At 47.8% G+C, this 15757-nt stretch overlaps 1 protein-coding gene across 1 annotated transcript in view; it reads right to left on the bottom strand.

Annotated features, from left to right (window-relative positions):
• CIROP (ciliated left-right organizer metallopeptidase) overlaps positions 1–15757 on the bottom strand; it is a 163787-nt gene that overhangs the window by 144862 nt on the left and 3168 nt on the right. Inside the window, exon 2 of the mRNA XM_086920427.1 lies at positions 8640–8733. Coding sequence (XP_086776553.1) covers positions 8640–8733 — 94 coding nt within the window. The remainder of the gene's footprint in view (positions 1–8639; positions 8734–15757) is intronic.

Genomic DNA, 15757 nt, shown 5'->3' on the forward strand with positions numbered 1-15757 from the left:
AAGCGCTCAACCCACTGAGTTTTAATAGCACATTTATGAAGGGTTTCAATGCTCAGATCTCGCAAACAAGAGACCTGAATAAAAAGGTATTCGAGTTGTATAAACACATTCATCTACGTGGTCAGACTTGCATAAACATAAAACTAGACGTTCTCAGCGTGAAAAATAGCTTTACTTCCTGTGGCGCCCGTGGGCACTCTACAGCCGTTCGTATGTCTTTAGGACGGGCGCCCTGCTGCAGAGTGTCTTTCCCGGCACAGGTCTGTCTCAGCAGCGGCGTTCCACACTCACTGACTGGGCTGAGCAAAGGCAGTGTGTACACTGGGGGTCAAAGGTCACAGTTTCATCATTCTGAGATCAGTGCTATGCAGACTAATCATTTGGGAAATTAGAAAACCTGATATTAAGCATTAGGAAACCGCTTAGCTTAAAGTGTGCAGGATGTAAATGGTAAAAACTGAAGCATTATTCACCGTGGAGCCCGTCATTAAAGATTATTGTCCTTCTCTCGATTTAGGAGTCGAAAATGCACAGTAGGCCAGTGATGGAAATGAAACTATTGACTGACTCAATGGTCAGTAATACTGCTAGATTATGACTGTGGCAGTGTTGTCGCCCTCTTTTTTTCTCCGTCCCTCTCCTCAGTTAGACTTTGTGTCAGGAGAGCTTCTGCTGAGGGCGTGTCCCAATTGTTGTACACCACAGTGGGATCAACTTGATGGCTGTCACGCTCCCAACATTACATTAAATGCATTGATTAAGCGTTGTTGCTTTCTGCTGCAGGCTCATCATTTACGACTATTGAGTGTCAACGCTTAATTAGGGGCCTTAACTAACGATTAGAGCATGCAGTGAGGAAAGTGGAATGAGCAGGTATTGGAGCGCTTCACATGAGCACCAGTTATGTTACACAAGGACACTTTCATTGTGTGGTAGCCGCAGGGAGATAAAGTGATTTGATCAGAATCACAGGATGCTGAGCCTACGCCGAGGCTCCAACTCGGTTTCCCAGCAGCATTTGGCACATCAAAGGCTTCGCTGCCCCACCCCCGCTGTCACTTAGTCACGGCCGAAGGCCTGCCCTCCTCTTGCTGTCTGTAGTTCCTTTCACCCCCGCCGTCGTCCTGCTGTCCGTGGTAACTCTCACTCATTGCTTCTGTTGCATATGTTTAAACTTGCTGTTATATCGGCCCTTTGTAGCACAAGCAACGGATTACAAATGCTATAGGTGTCACATTTCCACAAGTTAACACTATTAGCATTGTAAATGACAAAGTTATTAATTTCCAAAATTTCAAAACAAAAACATAAACAATAAATTTGTCATTTACAATACTAATCCCTCAAACTTTACTAATGCGAGCCCTATTGCATTGCAAATGCTTGTTTTTAAAGTGATTTTCTTTTTTTTACATGATTGTGAACACATTCATGCCTCCCGCCCTGACAACTTTGCCTCGAGTGCACAAAAAGTCGATGTGGGTTAGACAAAGAATGGCAGCTCAGCTTTTCACTTCTTTCAAATGACAACATACTGAGCACGGGTGAATTTGGACAAAGCAAATCAAGTTACTTACTGGTTAGCGCTGAGAAAAAGCAAACTGCGGCATTTGGTGCTATCTTAAAAGCAAGTTATAATCAACCGCCAATGTAGCGAAGAACAACAAGCATTGGGGTTTATTAGTCAAACAAAGATGCAAGCACAGTGTGAGGTTGAGGGGTCAGGATTACAAACGCCACAGGAGAGGGGAGCAATTGGAGTGCGGCGGAAGCATCAAAGGGCTGGGAATGCGTGGGGGGAAGGGGCACAACACGGTGACATGGAGCAATCTGGCGTTGCGCGCATTCAGGCACACATGTACGCAAGCTTGCAACCAGGAAAACCAGGGTAGCACTTTGAAAAGCCCCTTTACAATGTCGAGGTAGCTATCAATAGTGCAGCAAGCGCAGTTGATGGGCCATTCCACAGGAATTCATTGCTGTTTTTTTTCTACTATTAAGGCATGGAATGGGGGATTGCGAGCACCTTGTTTGCATTATGGCACAATGCGCCTTTACTGCCCACCTTCTTTCTCTGTAGCTGGGCAGGGGCGGAATGCAGGCCCTTGCAGCCTATGGGGGGGGGTCCTTCATGACCCCCCTATCCTTCAGAGGGAGGGGCCACAGTTATCCTACTGCCAATAAATAGCTGTGCAATATGCAAGACACAGGGTGCCCTCATCACCTTCTACAGAGCGACTCCATCAATTTTCAGTACACCGTCGACACTGCAGCCGGGAATGGAGCCGAGAGCGGCTGAGAGTCTTGGAACCGGCAAAATGTTTTGTTTAGAGATAGTGGTCATGTGATTTGGGCGACATGACCAGATTGTATCTTCCAAGTACTTAGTGCTGTGCATGTGCATAGGTGCAAACATCACTGTTGAAAGCGGACTTTTATCCATTGCAGTGGTTCCGCCTGTGTCTCCTGTAACGCTGAGCGATATTAATCCTTTTTAGTAAAAATGTCAAATCATTTTCTCGTGTCGCGCATAAAAAAAGAAAACGCTTCCACTGAACCAGTTAGGAATCGAAAGCCTGGAATGGAATTGTGAGATATGAGAGGGTTAAGGAGCCGGAGGAGGGGAGGCAGAGAGAGGGGATATGTGGCTCACCGACAGATGGGCACATCTTTGGAAAAAAAAACAGCCAATCTGCAACTCTCAAGACGGGCTAGGCATGGGGGGAGAACAATAAAGGGAACGGAGGTGGGCTTTTCACTGGGATTGGAAGAGTCAAAACAGCACAGAGATGCAGAATGGCTGGAGGGGAGGAGGAAGGGTAGGGCGAGGTATAGAGAGGTTTAGGACATTGAGAGCAAAAAGAGAAGGACACGAAGAGACAAGAGGCAGCAGACTTTTATCCATTGCTGTGGTTCCGCCTGTGTCTCCTGTAATGCTGAGCGATATTACTCCTGTTTAGTGAAAATGTCGAATAATTTTCTCGTGTCGCGTATAAAAAAGAAAACGCTTCCACTGAACCAGTTAGGAATCTAAAACCTGGAATGGAATTGTGAGATATGAGAGGGTTAAGGAGCCGGAGGAGGGGAGGCTGAGAGAGAGAGAGGGGATGTGCAGCACACCAACAGATGGGCACATCTTTGGAAGAAAAAAAAACAGCCAATCTGCAGCTCTCAAGATGGGCTAGGCATGGGAGGAGAACAATGAAGGGAACAGAGGTGGGCTTTTCACTGGGAGGGGAAAAAATCAAAACCGCACAGAGATACAGAATGGCTGGAGCGGAGGAGGAAGGGTAGGGCGAGGTATAGAGAAGTTTAGGACATTGAGAGCAAAAGGGAGAAGGACACGAAGAGACAAGAGGCCATGGAATAGGGGAGGGACGGAGGTACAGAGCGCGTGAAAGTGCATGGAGGACGATAAGGGAAACAAGCTCTCTGCATTGCTGTGGCGGGGGTGGCGGAGCGGCAGCCTTTGAAGTCTGATGCGAGGCACAGACAAATGGTGGTGTGACGTGGCTGGCGATGGCGTGCACGTGCATAGCTCACATGAATTGTACGCGATCCGCAAGTTTGGTAGAGTTTTCGAACTGCCTACTATATACTCGCCTATCTATCCCTGCGGGATAGAATAGTCGAGACCTAAAGAATTGATGAAGTCAATAGATCTCACATAGACGAGACCTACTGGCTTTGTCAATGCTGGTTGATTTTCCTGTGCAGGTGCATGTCAACGGCATATGCAATAATTCTGTTGAGGAAACATCAGTGATTGACAGGGTGATAATCTGAAAGATCAAAAGGGTTGCAGTTGGATTTTGTTTAGCACAGAGGGACCAGTCCAATCTCTTTACTGGGCAGAGATGATGCCTTGGATGTGCAAGGCACTGGCAACATTCAACAGAAGCCCCAGGGCTTGCAGGGATGATGTCATCTTAATAAGAGGTGTATATGTTTTGAGGAAGTTCGATAGGTCATTATGATTGCATGGTAGAATTAATGGGATGATTGGGTCGTTGTTTTGGTAGTACTCAAGTGTTTTCTGATTTTTTTATGGCACTGAATTTGGAGCAAAATTAGGGTCTGGTGTTGGATTTGAAGGCCTTAATACTGTTATGCTTTTCCTGCTAGCTGTGATGATGGAGGTTGTGTGCTATGTGGTTTTTGCAGGGCTGGCGAATAGTGTGTGTGTGTGTGTGGTGTGTCACAGTGTTAAGGTCTTCTAAGTGAGTGTGGTAAATCATACTGTTATGATCTTGTAAGTGCTGGATTTGATTCCAATATCGCTCTTGCCAGCGGATGTTATACCATGAATTAATGAGAGCCTGGATGTTTAAATCAGTTTAGAAAATGAGGTTTACTCCAGGTTAGCATTGAGGTCTGCAGCATAGTCCAATGTTGCATCTACTTAAGAAAACTAATTAAAAGGACCACCTTGAACACTCTACCGAATTGTAGGCCTAGGGAGATCATCTTCAGAACTCTCATTCGAATAGGGCCATTCAAAGCACTAAAACGTTGCTGTCCCCACACTAATTATTGTGTCCTAGCATTTTGATGCTCAGTTAGCTAAATACTGCACTGACGCGCAGAGCTTCCCAAACTGTGTATCCTAACACAGTACTGTGTTGCCTGCAAATGGTGGGTGTGTCGCGGGATGACACTGGTATTAACGGGCACTTAGCACAGCTGCTGCTAATTAGGCATTCCTTTGAAAGAGTGTCTCGGAGTCTGCCGCAACAGAGCAGACTCCGAGACACTCTGCTCTACGGGGGCCGGACGAATCACAAGAAAGCCTCATTAACAAGTAAAAGGTCTATTAAAGACCTGTGAAGTACCCGGGTGCGGCTATGTGTGTGCCCGGGAACTTGTTGTATATATCGTGGCCTTTGACTGCTCCACAGACTGTGAAGGTTAACCATACCATAGACCCTTTGGGCAATGTGTCCCAAGGTAATGTAATAGAGGAGCCCTGGCACAGCCACAGTGCTCCTGCCGGCCACCCACAAAAAAATCAAACAAGCTATTTAAGTTAATTCTTTACTGTATAGATAATTAAAATGACTAAGCTAAAAACACCCATGCACACTTGTCCTGCCCTCCATAGTAGAATCTATAAGTAACATTAGTCACAGGTAAAGTAGCTTGATGAACGATGACATGGTTGTAACCAACACAATGCATGCACGAACGGTTCCTCATAAATTACATTAAATTCATAGCTTTTTATTTTAAAGAAGCTATATTTGCACTGCATCTTTGTTCACAGCTCCAAGGATTTCGTTACAGGTGTAAAGCTTGCTCCTAACGACCTCCATAAGCTGTAGATCTAAATTTTTACTGTTCGAACAGTATGAAATAGCTTGGTAATAAGATCGTACACCTTGTATAAAAGAGAGTGTGGTGTGGTAAGTACTACATAATTGAAAGTATAAAATAAACGCCTCAGTATTTTGAACTTCCCCTGCAGATAGTAAAGGATGCCGACATCCACACCTGGTAGAGTTTACCCTGTGATGACAAATGTAATCATATCCCAAAGTATTAGATTTTTAAACATACGTGCACTGATGATTTCTCGTAATGCGGCACTTGAGTGCTAATGTGGCATGGTCTTCTCAGAAAAGCCCTTTACATCTTCCTCAAAGCTGGGGTGAGGTGACAGAGGGTGACAGACGGGGAGACAGACAGAGGGAGATAGAGGGAGGGAGACAGAGAGAGGGGGAGACAGAGGGAGGGAGACAAAGAGGGAGAGCGGAAGGGAGACAAGAGAGAGGGAAACCGTGGGAGACAGAGGGAGAGGGAGGGAGACAGAGAGGAAGTGAGACAGAGGGAGGGAGAGAGGGAGTGAGACAGAGGGTAACAGACAGAGGAAGACAGACAGGGGGGGAGGGAGACAGACAGAGGGGGCGAGGGAGACAGATAGAGGTAGACAGAGGGAGGGAGACAGAGCGAGAGGGAAACCATGGGAGACAGAGAGAGAGGGACACAGAGGGAGGGAGTCCAGGGTAGCCAAAGGGAGGGAGAGGGAGACAGAGGGAGACAGACAGCGGGATGGAGCAGAGGGAGGGAGACAGAGGGAGGAAGACAGGGGGAGACAGAGGGAGAGGGAGACAGAGGGAGAGGGAGGGGGACAGAGGGAGAGAGAGAGGGAGTGGGAGAGGGAGGGAGACACAGGGAGGGAGAGGAATGGAGACAGAGGGAGGGAGACAAAGGGACGGAAACAGAAGGAGACAGAGAGCGGTAGACGAAGAGCGGGAGACAGAGGAAGCGAGACAGACCGAGAGAGACAGAGGGAAGTAGACAGACAGAGGAAGAGAGAGGGAGGGAGACAGGAAGGGAGACAGAGAGAGAGAGAGGGAGGGAGACAGAGAGAGAGAGGGAGGGAGACAGAGAGAGAGAGACAGACAGAGACAGACACAGAGACAGAGACTGCGAGGGAGACAGAGTGAGGGAGACCGGGACAGACGGGAACAGACAGAGACAGGGACAGACAGATAGAGGCAGAGACAGGGACAGGGACAGACAGAGACTGAGACAGACCGAGGCAGAGAGGCAGTGAGACAGAGAGGGAGACAGAGAGGGAGACAGAGAGGGAGACGGAGAGGGAGAGCGAGAGAGGGGGAGACAGAGGGTGACAGAGGGAGGGAGACAGAGAGGGAGACAGAGAGAGAGGGAGTCAGAGAGAGAGGGAGTCAGAGAGAGAGGGAGTCAGAGAGAGAGGGAGTCAGAGGGAGGGAGGCAGAGGGAGACAGTCAGGGGGAGACAGAGGAAAGGAGAAGGTGACAGCCAGAGGGAGGGAGACAGAGAGACTGTGACGTTTTATCACTTCCTGTTCATTACCTATGATTATTTTGTGACTCATATTAGAGAGCTTCTAAGCTGCCTGACTGCATTCTGCTCCCTCCATATCTTTGAAAGCAGTTTGTGATGTATCCAATCTACTTTTCTAGCCTATTCGCTCCATGGCAAATAGTCCAGCAAATCAGTCATACTGCTGCATTTTGTTGCTTGTAATTCTGTTGTTGACTGGTCTAGTTTTGCTTTCATGGGGTCCACTTACTTTACTGTGCCTCTGTTCCACCGATTCCCATGTTTCCCCTACCGTTCCACCTTTGGGTAGAGATTAATATGGCTTGGTATGCTAAACCAGACACCGGGACACCATGGTGTTGTGTGTCTTCTCGTCATTTTTTGCACAGGCATATGCCATGGTGACACACCTGAGAGAAAATCCAGAATAGTGTTGTATAAATACATTGCTTAACATTTGAAAATGCCTTTAAAATAGAATGTTTCAAAGCTTTGGGGATTTGTCAAATTAATATAGTTGGTTTTTTGTTTGTTCTGCTATGACGAGAGGGGGGCAAGATTTTAATTTACTAGCCCCTTACTTCTGGTGGATAATTCTAAACATATATTTCTTAGCTTGATAATATTCCTCAGAGGCCAGACAGGATCCGGAAACGTTTCATAACAAGGCTCCTGTGCGCCTCTATGTTGCCTGGTGCTGCTTATAGTAGTCTTTGTGCCACTCCCAGAAGGAACATGCACAAACCTAACCTTGCTTACACACAGTTTTGCCAGTCACTGTCTTTGTTAGAATAGATTCACAATTGCTTTATTAACCTTCCTGCTTTCTCAAATTTGCTTGAAAATGCACCATTTGCCCACTTTTTTTCAAGATTTTCTTGGGGGACAACTGCCTGAACCCTCATTAGGTGGTTCGGGCACGCTCCTGCGCATTACCGTGCCGCAAGATGAACATTGTCTAAAAGGTGTGTCACCAACATGAAAAGTTTGGAAAGCTGTGCTCTAGTCATAAGTAGTGCTGAATAATTACGGCAAACGAACACCACTTAATTCACAGGGTGACTTAGTGTGACTGGAACACAGACGTTGAGTAATTCTTGAATGATCAATATAGCCGATTGGATGGCTGTATCAGGAAGGTCTAGGGTGATGGAGGTTAATGGGAAGGGCAGCATAGTTCAGGGGTGATATAAGGTTAGGCATGGGAGAGAAAGTGAAGTCTCCTTTAATATGGGCCTGCAGCAAGGTGTGTTAATTGGAGTCAGCAGTGTTCAGAAGGTATACAACTGTTCCTGTACAGTGATGGTCTAGGTGTCTGAAAACCATCCTGCCCTCCTTAGGAAGTCATCTCCGCACTCGTAATCACTACAGCCTAAACCATCCCAGCCTTTATTGCATTGCCATAGCAGTCTTGATTACACAGCCACACACAACATATAACAACCACAGAACCACTAATAAACAACTTCACCATCCTTTGCCACACAAATATACAAAGCCTCTATCACACCACCATCCCAGACTGACGCATGCCCACACTAGCCCTCGATACACAATTACGTCAACCCATGTGTTGTAACCTCCTCAGTCCTCCTAAGAAAACCACAGACATTGCAGAAAACCCAGTCCTCAAAATACAACCACTTCTGCCGTTGCCAAACTACCTCACTTGTCCTCTTAACACAACCACCCATACTGTCATCATGCAATTACCTCAAGGAAACTGACCTAGAGGAGATGTACATAGATGGCCATGCTAATACAACATTTCAGGGTCAGGCAGCATAGGCATTTGGGAGGCATGCAAAAGATATTGCGAAGGTGGCACTTACTTGTTGAAGTTGGGGGAGGCAGGGTCACTCCAAACTGAACGACAGTACAAATTGAAGTTTCGGCTCAGAAGCAAACGACCAGGTACAGGACGGACTGGAAAGAGAGGGAATAAGAGTCACTTGATGTAAGAGGTGGTGGCTCCACATTTCTTCTAACACAAGGTGTAGCCCAGTAGGTGCAGGGAGGACTGTCTCAGCCCCAAATATTTCCTCACCTTACTGATTGGATCTCAAAGATCCCTGTAACCCTCTGGTTGCTGGTCACAAAAGCAGTCAGGCTTAATTTAGAGGCAATGTGTAAAACATTTATGCAGCTCACAAACAGCAATAAAGTGAAAACATAACACAAGAAAAAATATCCCACACAAATGTAGAACATATAGAGTACATTTTAATACATTATTTGACAACAAAATGAGATGAGAAAACTCCAATCAGTAGAACCGGAGTTATGATTTTTGAATAGTTTAATGTGAGAACTAGCACCTAAAAGAACAAAGAACAAAGCACCAACTGCAGACATTTAGTTGCGTGAGACTAGGACAAAGTCGAAAGTTATTGCCGACCGCAATGAAGCATGCATCATTACAAGGAATGGATTGGGCCTGGATTGAGCTTACCTTTGGACTAAGAAGACATTTAGTTGAAACATATCTGAGAAGGTAAACTTCAGCTGAACAAGGCTGCAGGCGATCTCAAGCAGGAGGCGTCATTGTCTGGCAGCTGATGGACAAAGTTGCAATGAAGATTTCTACATTTCGACTTAGTCTCTTTTTTGGAAGTTGAAAATCTCCAGAGGGACTAAGCTGTAACCGACAAGAGCTCCTCAAGGCCAGATACCCTTTCTGCGTCGAGCCACTGAACAGGATTTGCTGCTGCGGAGAAGAACATCACAGGAGCTGTGGTGACTCACCCAGGGCGGATCAATGAGCAGGTAGGTTCCGGTCTCCTCTCGGTTCTCAGAGCACCTTTCATCCTTTAGGGCCTCTTCCAAGAATTCAGGACTCGAGAGGCACCACTTGGAGGATTCACTCATGCTGAGTCAAGTTGCGCGTTCAAGATGGTTGGAGCCTTTACTGTTCTTGAGGTTCTGATGAGCAGGGCAGCCAACTAGCCCTAGAAGCCACTCAGTCTGTCTAGGGTTCCAGCAATGATATTGGGTTCAGTCAGCAGGGCAGGCCTCTGAGTCTTAAAGGCAGAATCAGGCAGTAGAGCAGCCCTTCCAGGTGCAGCAAAGCAGTCCTCTGAAGTACACAGCAGAAGGTATTTCGCTGAGAATCCTTCCACAGGTCCAGAAAGCAGTACTTTAAATGGGCCAGTACAAATTCTGCTGTGTACTTCAGAGGACGAGCACATGAGGTTCCGAAAATTGCTGAAAACATGGCTTTTCAGCTAGGTCTTGCCTTTTATAGGATTTCTCCTCTTTTCTCTGGGACTGCCGCATGCGCCATGAGGGATGTACCATGTTACAACGCATACCGTTACAACTACCTACTATTACAACGCGACCATTACAACGCATACCATTACAACGCATAGCGCTTTGAGGTGCTGGATAGTGGTAAGTATAATTTACTATTCTAACTCCAGTCCCCGTGGACACTAGGGAAGGTGTTGGATAGTAAATTATACTTATTCCCTATCCTAGAGCGCCCCCCAGCGCAATGCGTTGTAATGGTATGCGTTGTCAAAGATGCGTTGTAATAGTAGGTAGTTGTAAAAGATGCGTTGTAACGGGTCTATACTGCCATGAGACTCCCTCACGGGATGTGATATGTTCTGCGCAATACAAATTTCCAGACTAGACTAGACTTTCCAGTACTCACCGGTACTGAGTAGCGGCACTTCTCCGTGCTCTCCAATTGAGTACCGGGTCTTCTCCTTTGTGTTAAGAGAGTACCGGTACTCCCAGTCTCTGGGTTATGGGGGCGCGTGACAGTTAATGCCGAGTGTATTCCGGCGCTTTGTTGCGGTTGCAGCCCTGCACTCAGAGCCAGCATTTGTTAAGCTAGTGCGTTGGGCAGAGAGAAATTTGACGCCCTTGCTGATGCTAGAGACTTAAATGAGGCAGCAGGGGGTCTTTTTTGTTGAGTTCAATGTAATTTGTATTTTGTACTTGTAAAGCGCACTAATACCCCAACTGGGGTGTCCTGGCGCTGTAACGCATACCGCTGTGGAACCCTTCCTGGCTTTTCCCTGTGAAATTTCCACTCCTGGGCACCCCCAAGGTGAAGCCAGGCATCCCAGCGCTGTTGGGGCCATTGTGGAGATTAAGCACACTATTGCCCAGAGTTGCAGAGTGGGACCCATGATTAGAATAGGCACCGAGGCGAGAATTATCAGGTCCGAGGAAATTGAGCCCAAGACCCGCCGAGGCGGGAATTGAACCCTGGTCCCGGGCCAGATCTCTGCATCAGGGTCTGCCGCTCTAACCATTGAGCCACACTTCTGAATGGCCAGTCACTGGATGAGCAGTGACTGCCCCCTGAACCCAAATGCCTTGGGACCTCCCCCAGCTCACCTAAATCACCAATAGCTTAGCTGCCTCATGGTGATGGGTCTGTTGGGGGGGGGGGGTGTCAGCAGGGGTGAGACGGTGAAAGGAGCGAGAAGAAAGTGGCAATGAGGTGTTAAAGCATCGCCCAAAAGTCTAATCATAAAGGATTAAAACAACTCTAATCTGTTAAGTCAGACAGAGGCAGGGACATGAACAAGGCGTTTGCAAGATGACGGGGGTTCTGCTGCTGGTATTTGCACAGCTCCTTGTGCTCCTCGGAATACTGGCTCCCTGGGCTACAGGCCGGCCCTGCTCACACCTTGACAGTGCGACAGGACAGGAAGATTTGACAGCTAGAGCTCTCGACTTTAGAACTGTCACGCTGTCAGTTATAGGGAAAGGTTGCAGCACTGGAAATTGGAATACACTTGCCATTGTCTGTCAGAGCGCCTAACGCCCTTCGGCCAAGTTCGGCTCGTATGTGCAGGGCACATTGGTTCATTTTTGGCAGGAGGGCATTACAGTGCTTTGCATGAGAAGCACACGTTCCACATGAACGCATCCTTTTTAGGTCGAGCAGACGTACTCTCAATGCGCGAGCATTGAGAGTGTCTGCTACAGACCTAATGTGGCCCTTATTTAGGAGAGTGGACACGACTCAGACGCGCGCTTTTGCAGTCTCAGTTTTGACCGCGGGAGCGCGCGTCTGAGCGCGCTTGCACAGAGTAACTCACAGCCCCTGCTCACACACAGACACAGCCAGCCCCCACCCCTCTGCATGCACGCACACACACACAGGCGCGCGCGCACACACACACACACATACACACGCTGCCGCCCCCACCCCCCTGCATACACACAGACACGCAAGCACGGAGCCCCACTCACCGGGACACAGCCAGCCCCCACCCCTCTGCATGCACGCACACACAGGCGCGCGCGCGCACACACACACACACACACACATACACACGCTGTAGCCCCACTCACCGGGACTTCTACTCCGCAGGACTCCGACGTCAACGGGCACAGGGACACCGGCACTCCGCTCCTTGGCTTCCCGGGCGGACGCCGGCTGCACGCAGGGCTCTCCTCTCTCTGCACCGGAGCCATGCGCCAGCCACTGCAGCCTGCCTCCTGGGAAGCTCCGGTCGCGTGTCCGGCCCCGCCCCCGTCCCAACAAAGGTTGCCTGGCTTCCTGTTGAAGCCGGGCTGTGGCGGTGAGTTTGCTTGTTTCCTTTTTATTTAGAACTCCATCAGAAAGCATCTGCTTTCCACTAATCTCCCTCATGTTTCTTTCACCAACCAAGCACTCCTTGTTGCTCTGTCTTTACCATGCGCTTCTCCCTCCTCGCATTGCTCTTTCGTCTATATGCTTTTCTGCTCTTGCCCACTGTGTTGCTGTCTCTCCTGCATACTTCTACCCCTGCTCGAGTTGCTCTCTCCCTGGTGTCCTTGCCAACTCCTCTGATGCTCATCTCCAACCCACTCCCTTACTACCCCATACCTTCACCATTCTTTTATAAATACTTTTATTTTCTTTTGCAGCCAGGCAGCAAATGGTTGCCGACCCTCCACAAAATCACTTTCGCATACATACGTCTTTTTTTGTAATTGACCTATCTAAGGAGTACCCGCCATCTTTGATTGATAAAAAAAGAAATCTAAGTAAATAGTGCCCATGCCATTTTATAGGCGCATGTTTCATCACACATACCCTTGTCTAAAGAATGATGCCTCCATCAACATTGGCTGCACTAATATGCCTTTTTTGGAGGAGGGTGATACGAAGCTGCGGCGCAGTGGCTAGAGTTGCTGACTCCAGGTTGTGGGGCTCGCGGTTCGATCCCCGGGGACTGTGGCAGGTCAACATCATGTGGCCATGGACAACAGCTCACTTAATATCCCCAACGGCCTTGAGACCCTTAGGGTGATTAGTTCAAGCTTTACAAATCTTGAAATTTATTAATTTATACAATACAGCACCAGCAAAATACATTCCCAAAGGCAAGACCTGCATGCTTTGCCAGCGCTTATTTCATTCCTATTTTTTCTGGTGCAGATCTAACCTGGAGGGCATAGATTCACTTTACAGTGAGCAACGAACCGACCCAACCCTTTCAGATTGCAGACAGAGTTACAACAATATTTTTTTGAGTTACAGCCTTACGTGAAATGACGAAATACATACACTGTCATATCCATTATATGCATATGTGCATGTCTTTAAACATATGTTTTCACGTTGTTTTAAATAGATAGGTGCTGTCAGGTAGGGAGTATCAGTACTTCAATTTTTTTTAAAGGCGGAGGGTAGGGGTGACTGTACGCCTCAGCAGGATGCTTCCAATGGGAGCGGACCTTTTCCGGAGCAAACAGCCCGGTACTCGGATATTATGAGTGCCAGAACTTCATTATTTCTATTTCAAACACGGGTTTTGAAAGGCAGCAATCTTAGCATGGCCTTCACTCTCTAGAGCAATTTGATGATGCTAGGGTCTCCACGGGCCACTCTGCAGATGCCCAGGGTACACCGGGTCAGCTGTGTTTTAGAACCAACTTGCTTAAAATGAAAAAGGTCAAACTTGAAGCCTTTTTATGCAAAGTGAATTAGTAATATATATATTACGTCTGGATCAAAAAAACGAAAGCACATGGCTGCTAAGTGACATGCAGATTTCCCCTCTTCGAAATCGCCTATGGGGAGGCAACTCCCGTTCTACCCTCTCTGTAACTCACCCCCAAACCCCGTACCTCACACAATTACAGGTCTTCCCGGGGTGGTGGTTGATACCCTCTAGCGCCCTTTTATGAAAATCACACAACAATGCTACCCTCGACGCCTTACCACCCCATCCCAATGTCCAGAAGCCGCAGATCCCTCTGTCTTATGAGCAGAGACACCACCAAATCAAAGCAACTAGACAGTATCAGCTAATCGGTCTGCGACTCATCCGAGACATATTTTGCAGCCCCCTAATGAGAGCACCATAATGTGATTCTAGTCTTTATTGCCCTTTGCCCATACAAGTTCCCAGTTGCTCACATTCTGAGGCAGACTCCTTCTGTGCGCGGCCATCCTACGCCAAAGGTAACTTCAGCCTCTCCCTTGGGGTGATCTGCTCCCTCAAAATATAATTAAAGTTCATTGAACTTGACCAGGTAGACGCTTTCGCACCCACCACTGTCAACAAAATGCGTCTGTCTTCTATTTCTGCAAAGTTCGTCAGCTTTGGCGGCCATATTGAAAAAGGATCGTTCTCTCTTGTTACAATGAGAAACGAGCTATAGGCGTGGAACGGGGAAAAGGAGTGGGGACATTTCGACGCAAATACAAGAATGTCGGCCATCTTGGAACAGGTAAAATTACACGTGAACATTGACAAGAAGACCGGCCTACAGGGCCTTCGAACTATAAGAAATGTTCATTAATAAATGTCCATGCCCCGTCTAATAGATAATAATTTGTAAACATTTTATCCCCTTTTTTTCGTACCTCAAAGGAACAAACAAAAGACTTGTGATGCTATTGTTTAGAGGCCTTTTTAGGTCTCGCAGAGACCTATTGGGGTGAAACCAGAAAGTTAAACCAGGCGGATTGCGAGTGCGGATTTTCAACAGTTCACTTGAAATCACGTGACCACAAGCACGCGCATTTCCCCACATCAAAGCCTCAGCCTCCCTCCCACAGGCTTTCTTCAGCGCGCTTGCCATTTGCCTCCTAACCAGCCTGCCTCGCATAACTGCATCAGACCCGACACCAGGCTGCACACCCCTCACCCCCCAGTCACTTCATCCGCGCCCACTTCACACGCGCTCTGCAGGTCATAAACAGGACCATCTGCTCCACTCCCAGCACTGCATGACCATCTTCAAAGCAAGCTTGTAACACGAGCTGCCCTCAGACGTTCCAAGACACACACTTTTAATGCTTCTGAGGTCGATAACATGAGCCCCGTTGCATTGACACACACTGCCCTCACACACACAAGTTACTGTCACACACACAATGCTCTCAGACACACAGGCACACACAGGCACTGTTCACACACAATGCTCTCAGACACACAAGCTGCTCACACACATAGGCACTGTTCACACACAAGCACTGTTCACACACAGGCACTGTTCACACACACACAGACACAGACACTGCTCACACACACAGATGCAGCTCACACACACAGGCACTTCACACACACACCGGCACTTCACACACACACCGGCACTGCGCACACAACAAACCGGCACTGCGCACACACACCGGCACTGCGCGCACACACACAGCCAAGGGTGCCAGGTAAAATGTATAAATAGGGATGGTTTTAAAAGAAATTTGCACTTGTTGTGCCTTTCTGCCCTCTACATCACTACATCATCACTCAGCGCTACCCCAGCATCCCTCAGCACCACCACATTATCACTCAGCACCACCACATTATCACTCAGCACCACCACATTATCACTCAGCACCACCACATTATCACTCAGCGCCACCACATTATCACTCAGCACCACCACATTATCATTCAGCACCACCACATTATCACTCAGCACCACCACATTATCACTCAGCACCACCTCAGCACCATCACATTATCACTCAGCACCACCACATTAT

This window comes from Lissotriton vulgaris, chromosome 5 (assembly GCF_964263255.1).
Source record: "Lissotriton vulgaris chromosome 5, aLisVul1.2, whole genome shotgun sequence".
NCBI lineage: Eukaryota > Metazoa > Chordata > Amphibia > Caudata > Salamandridae > Lissotriton > Lissotriton vulgaris.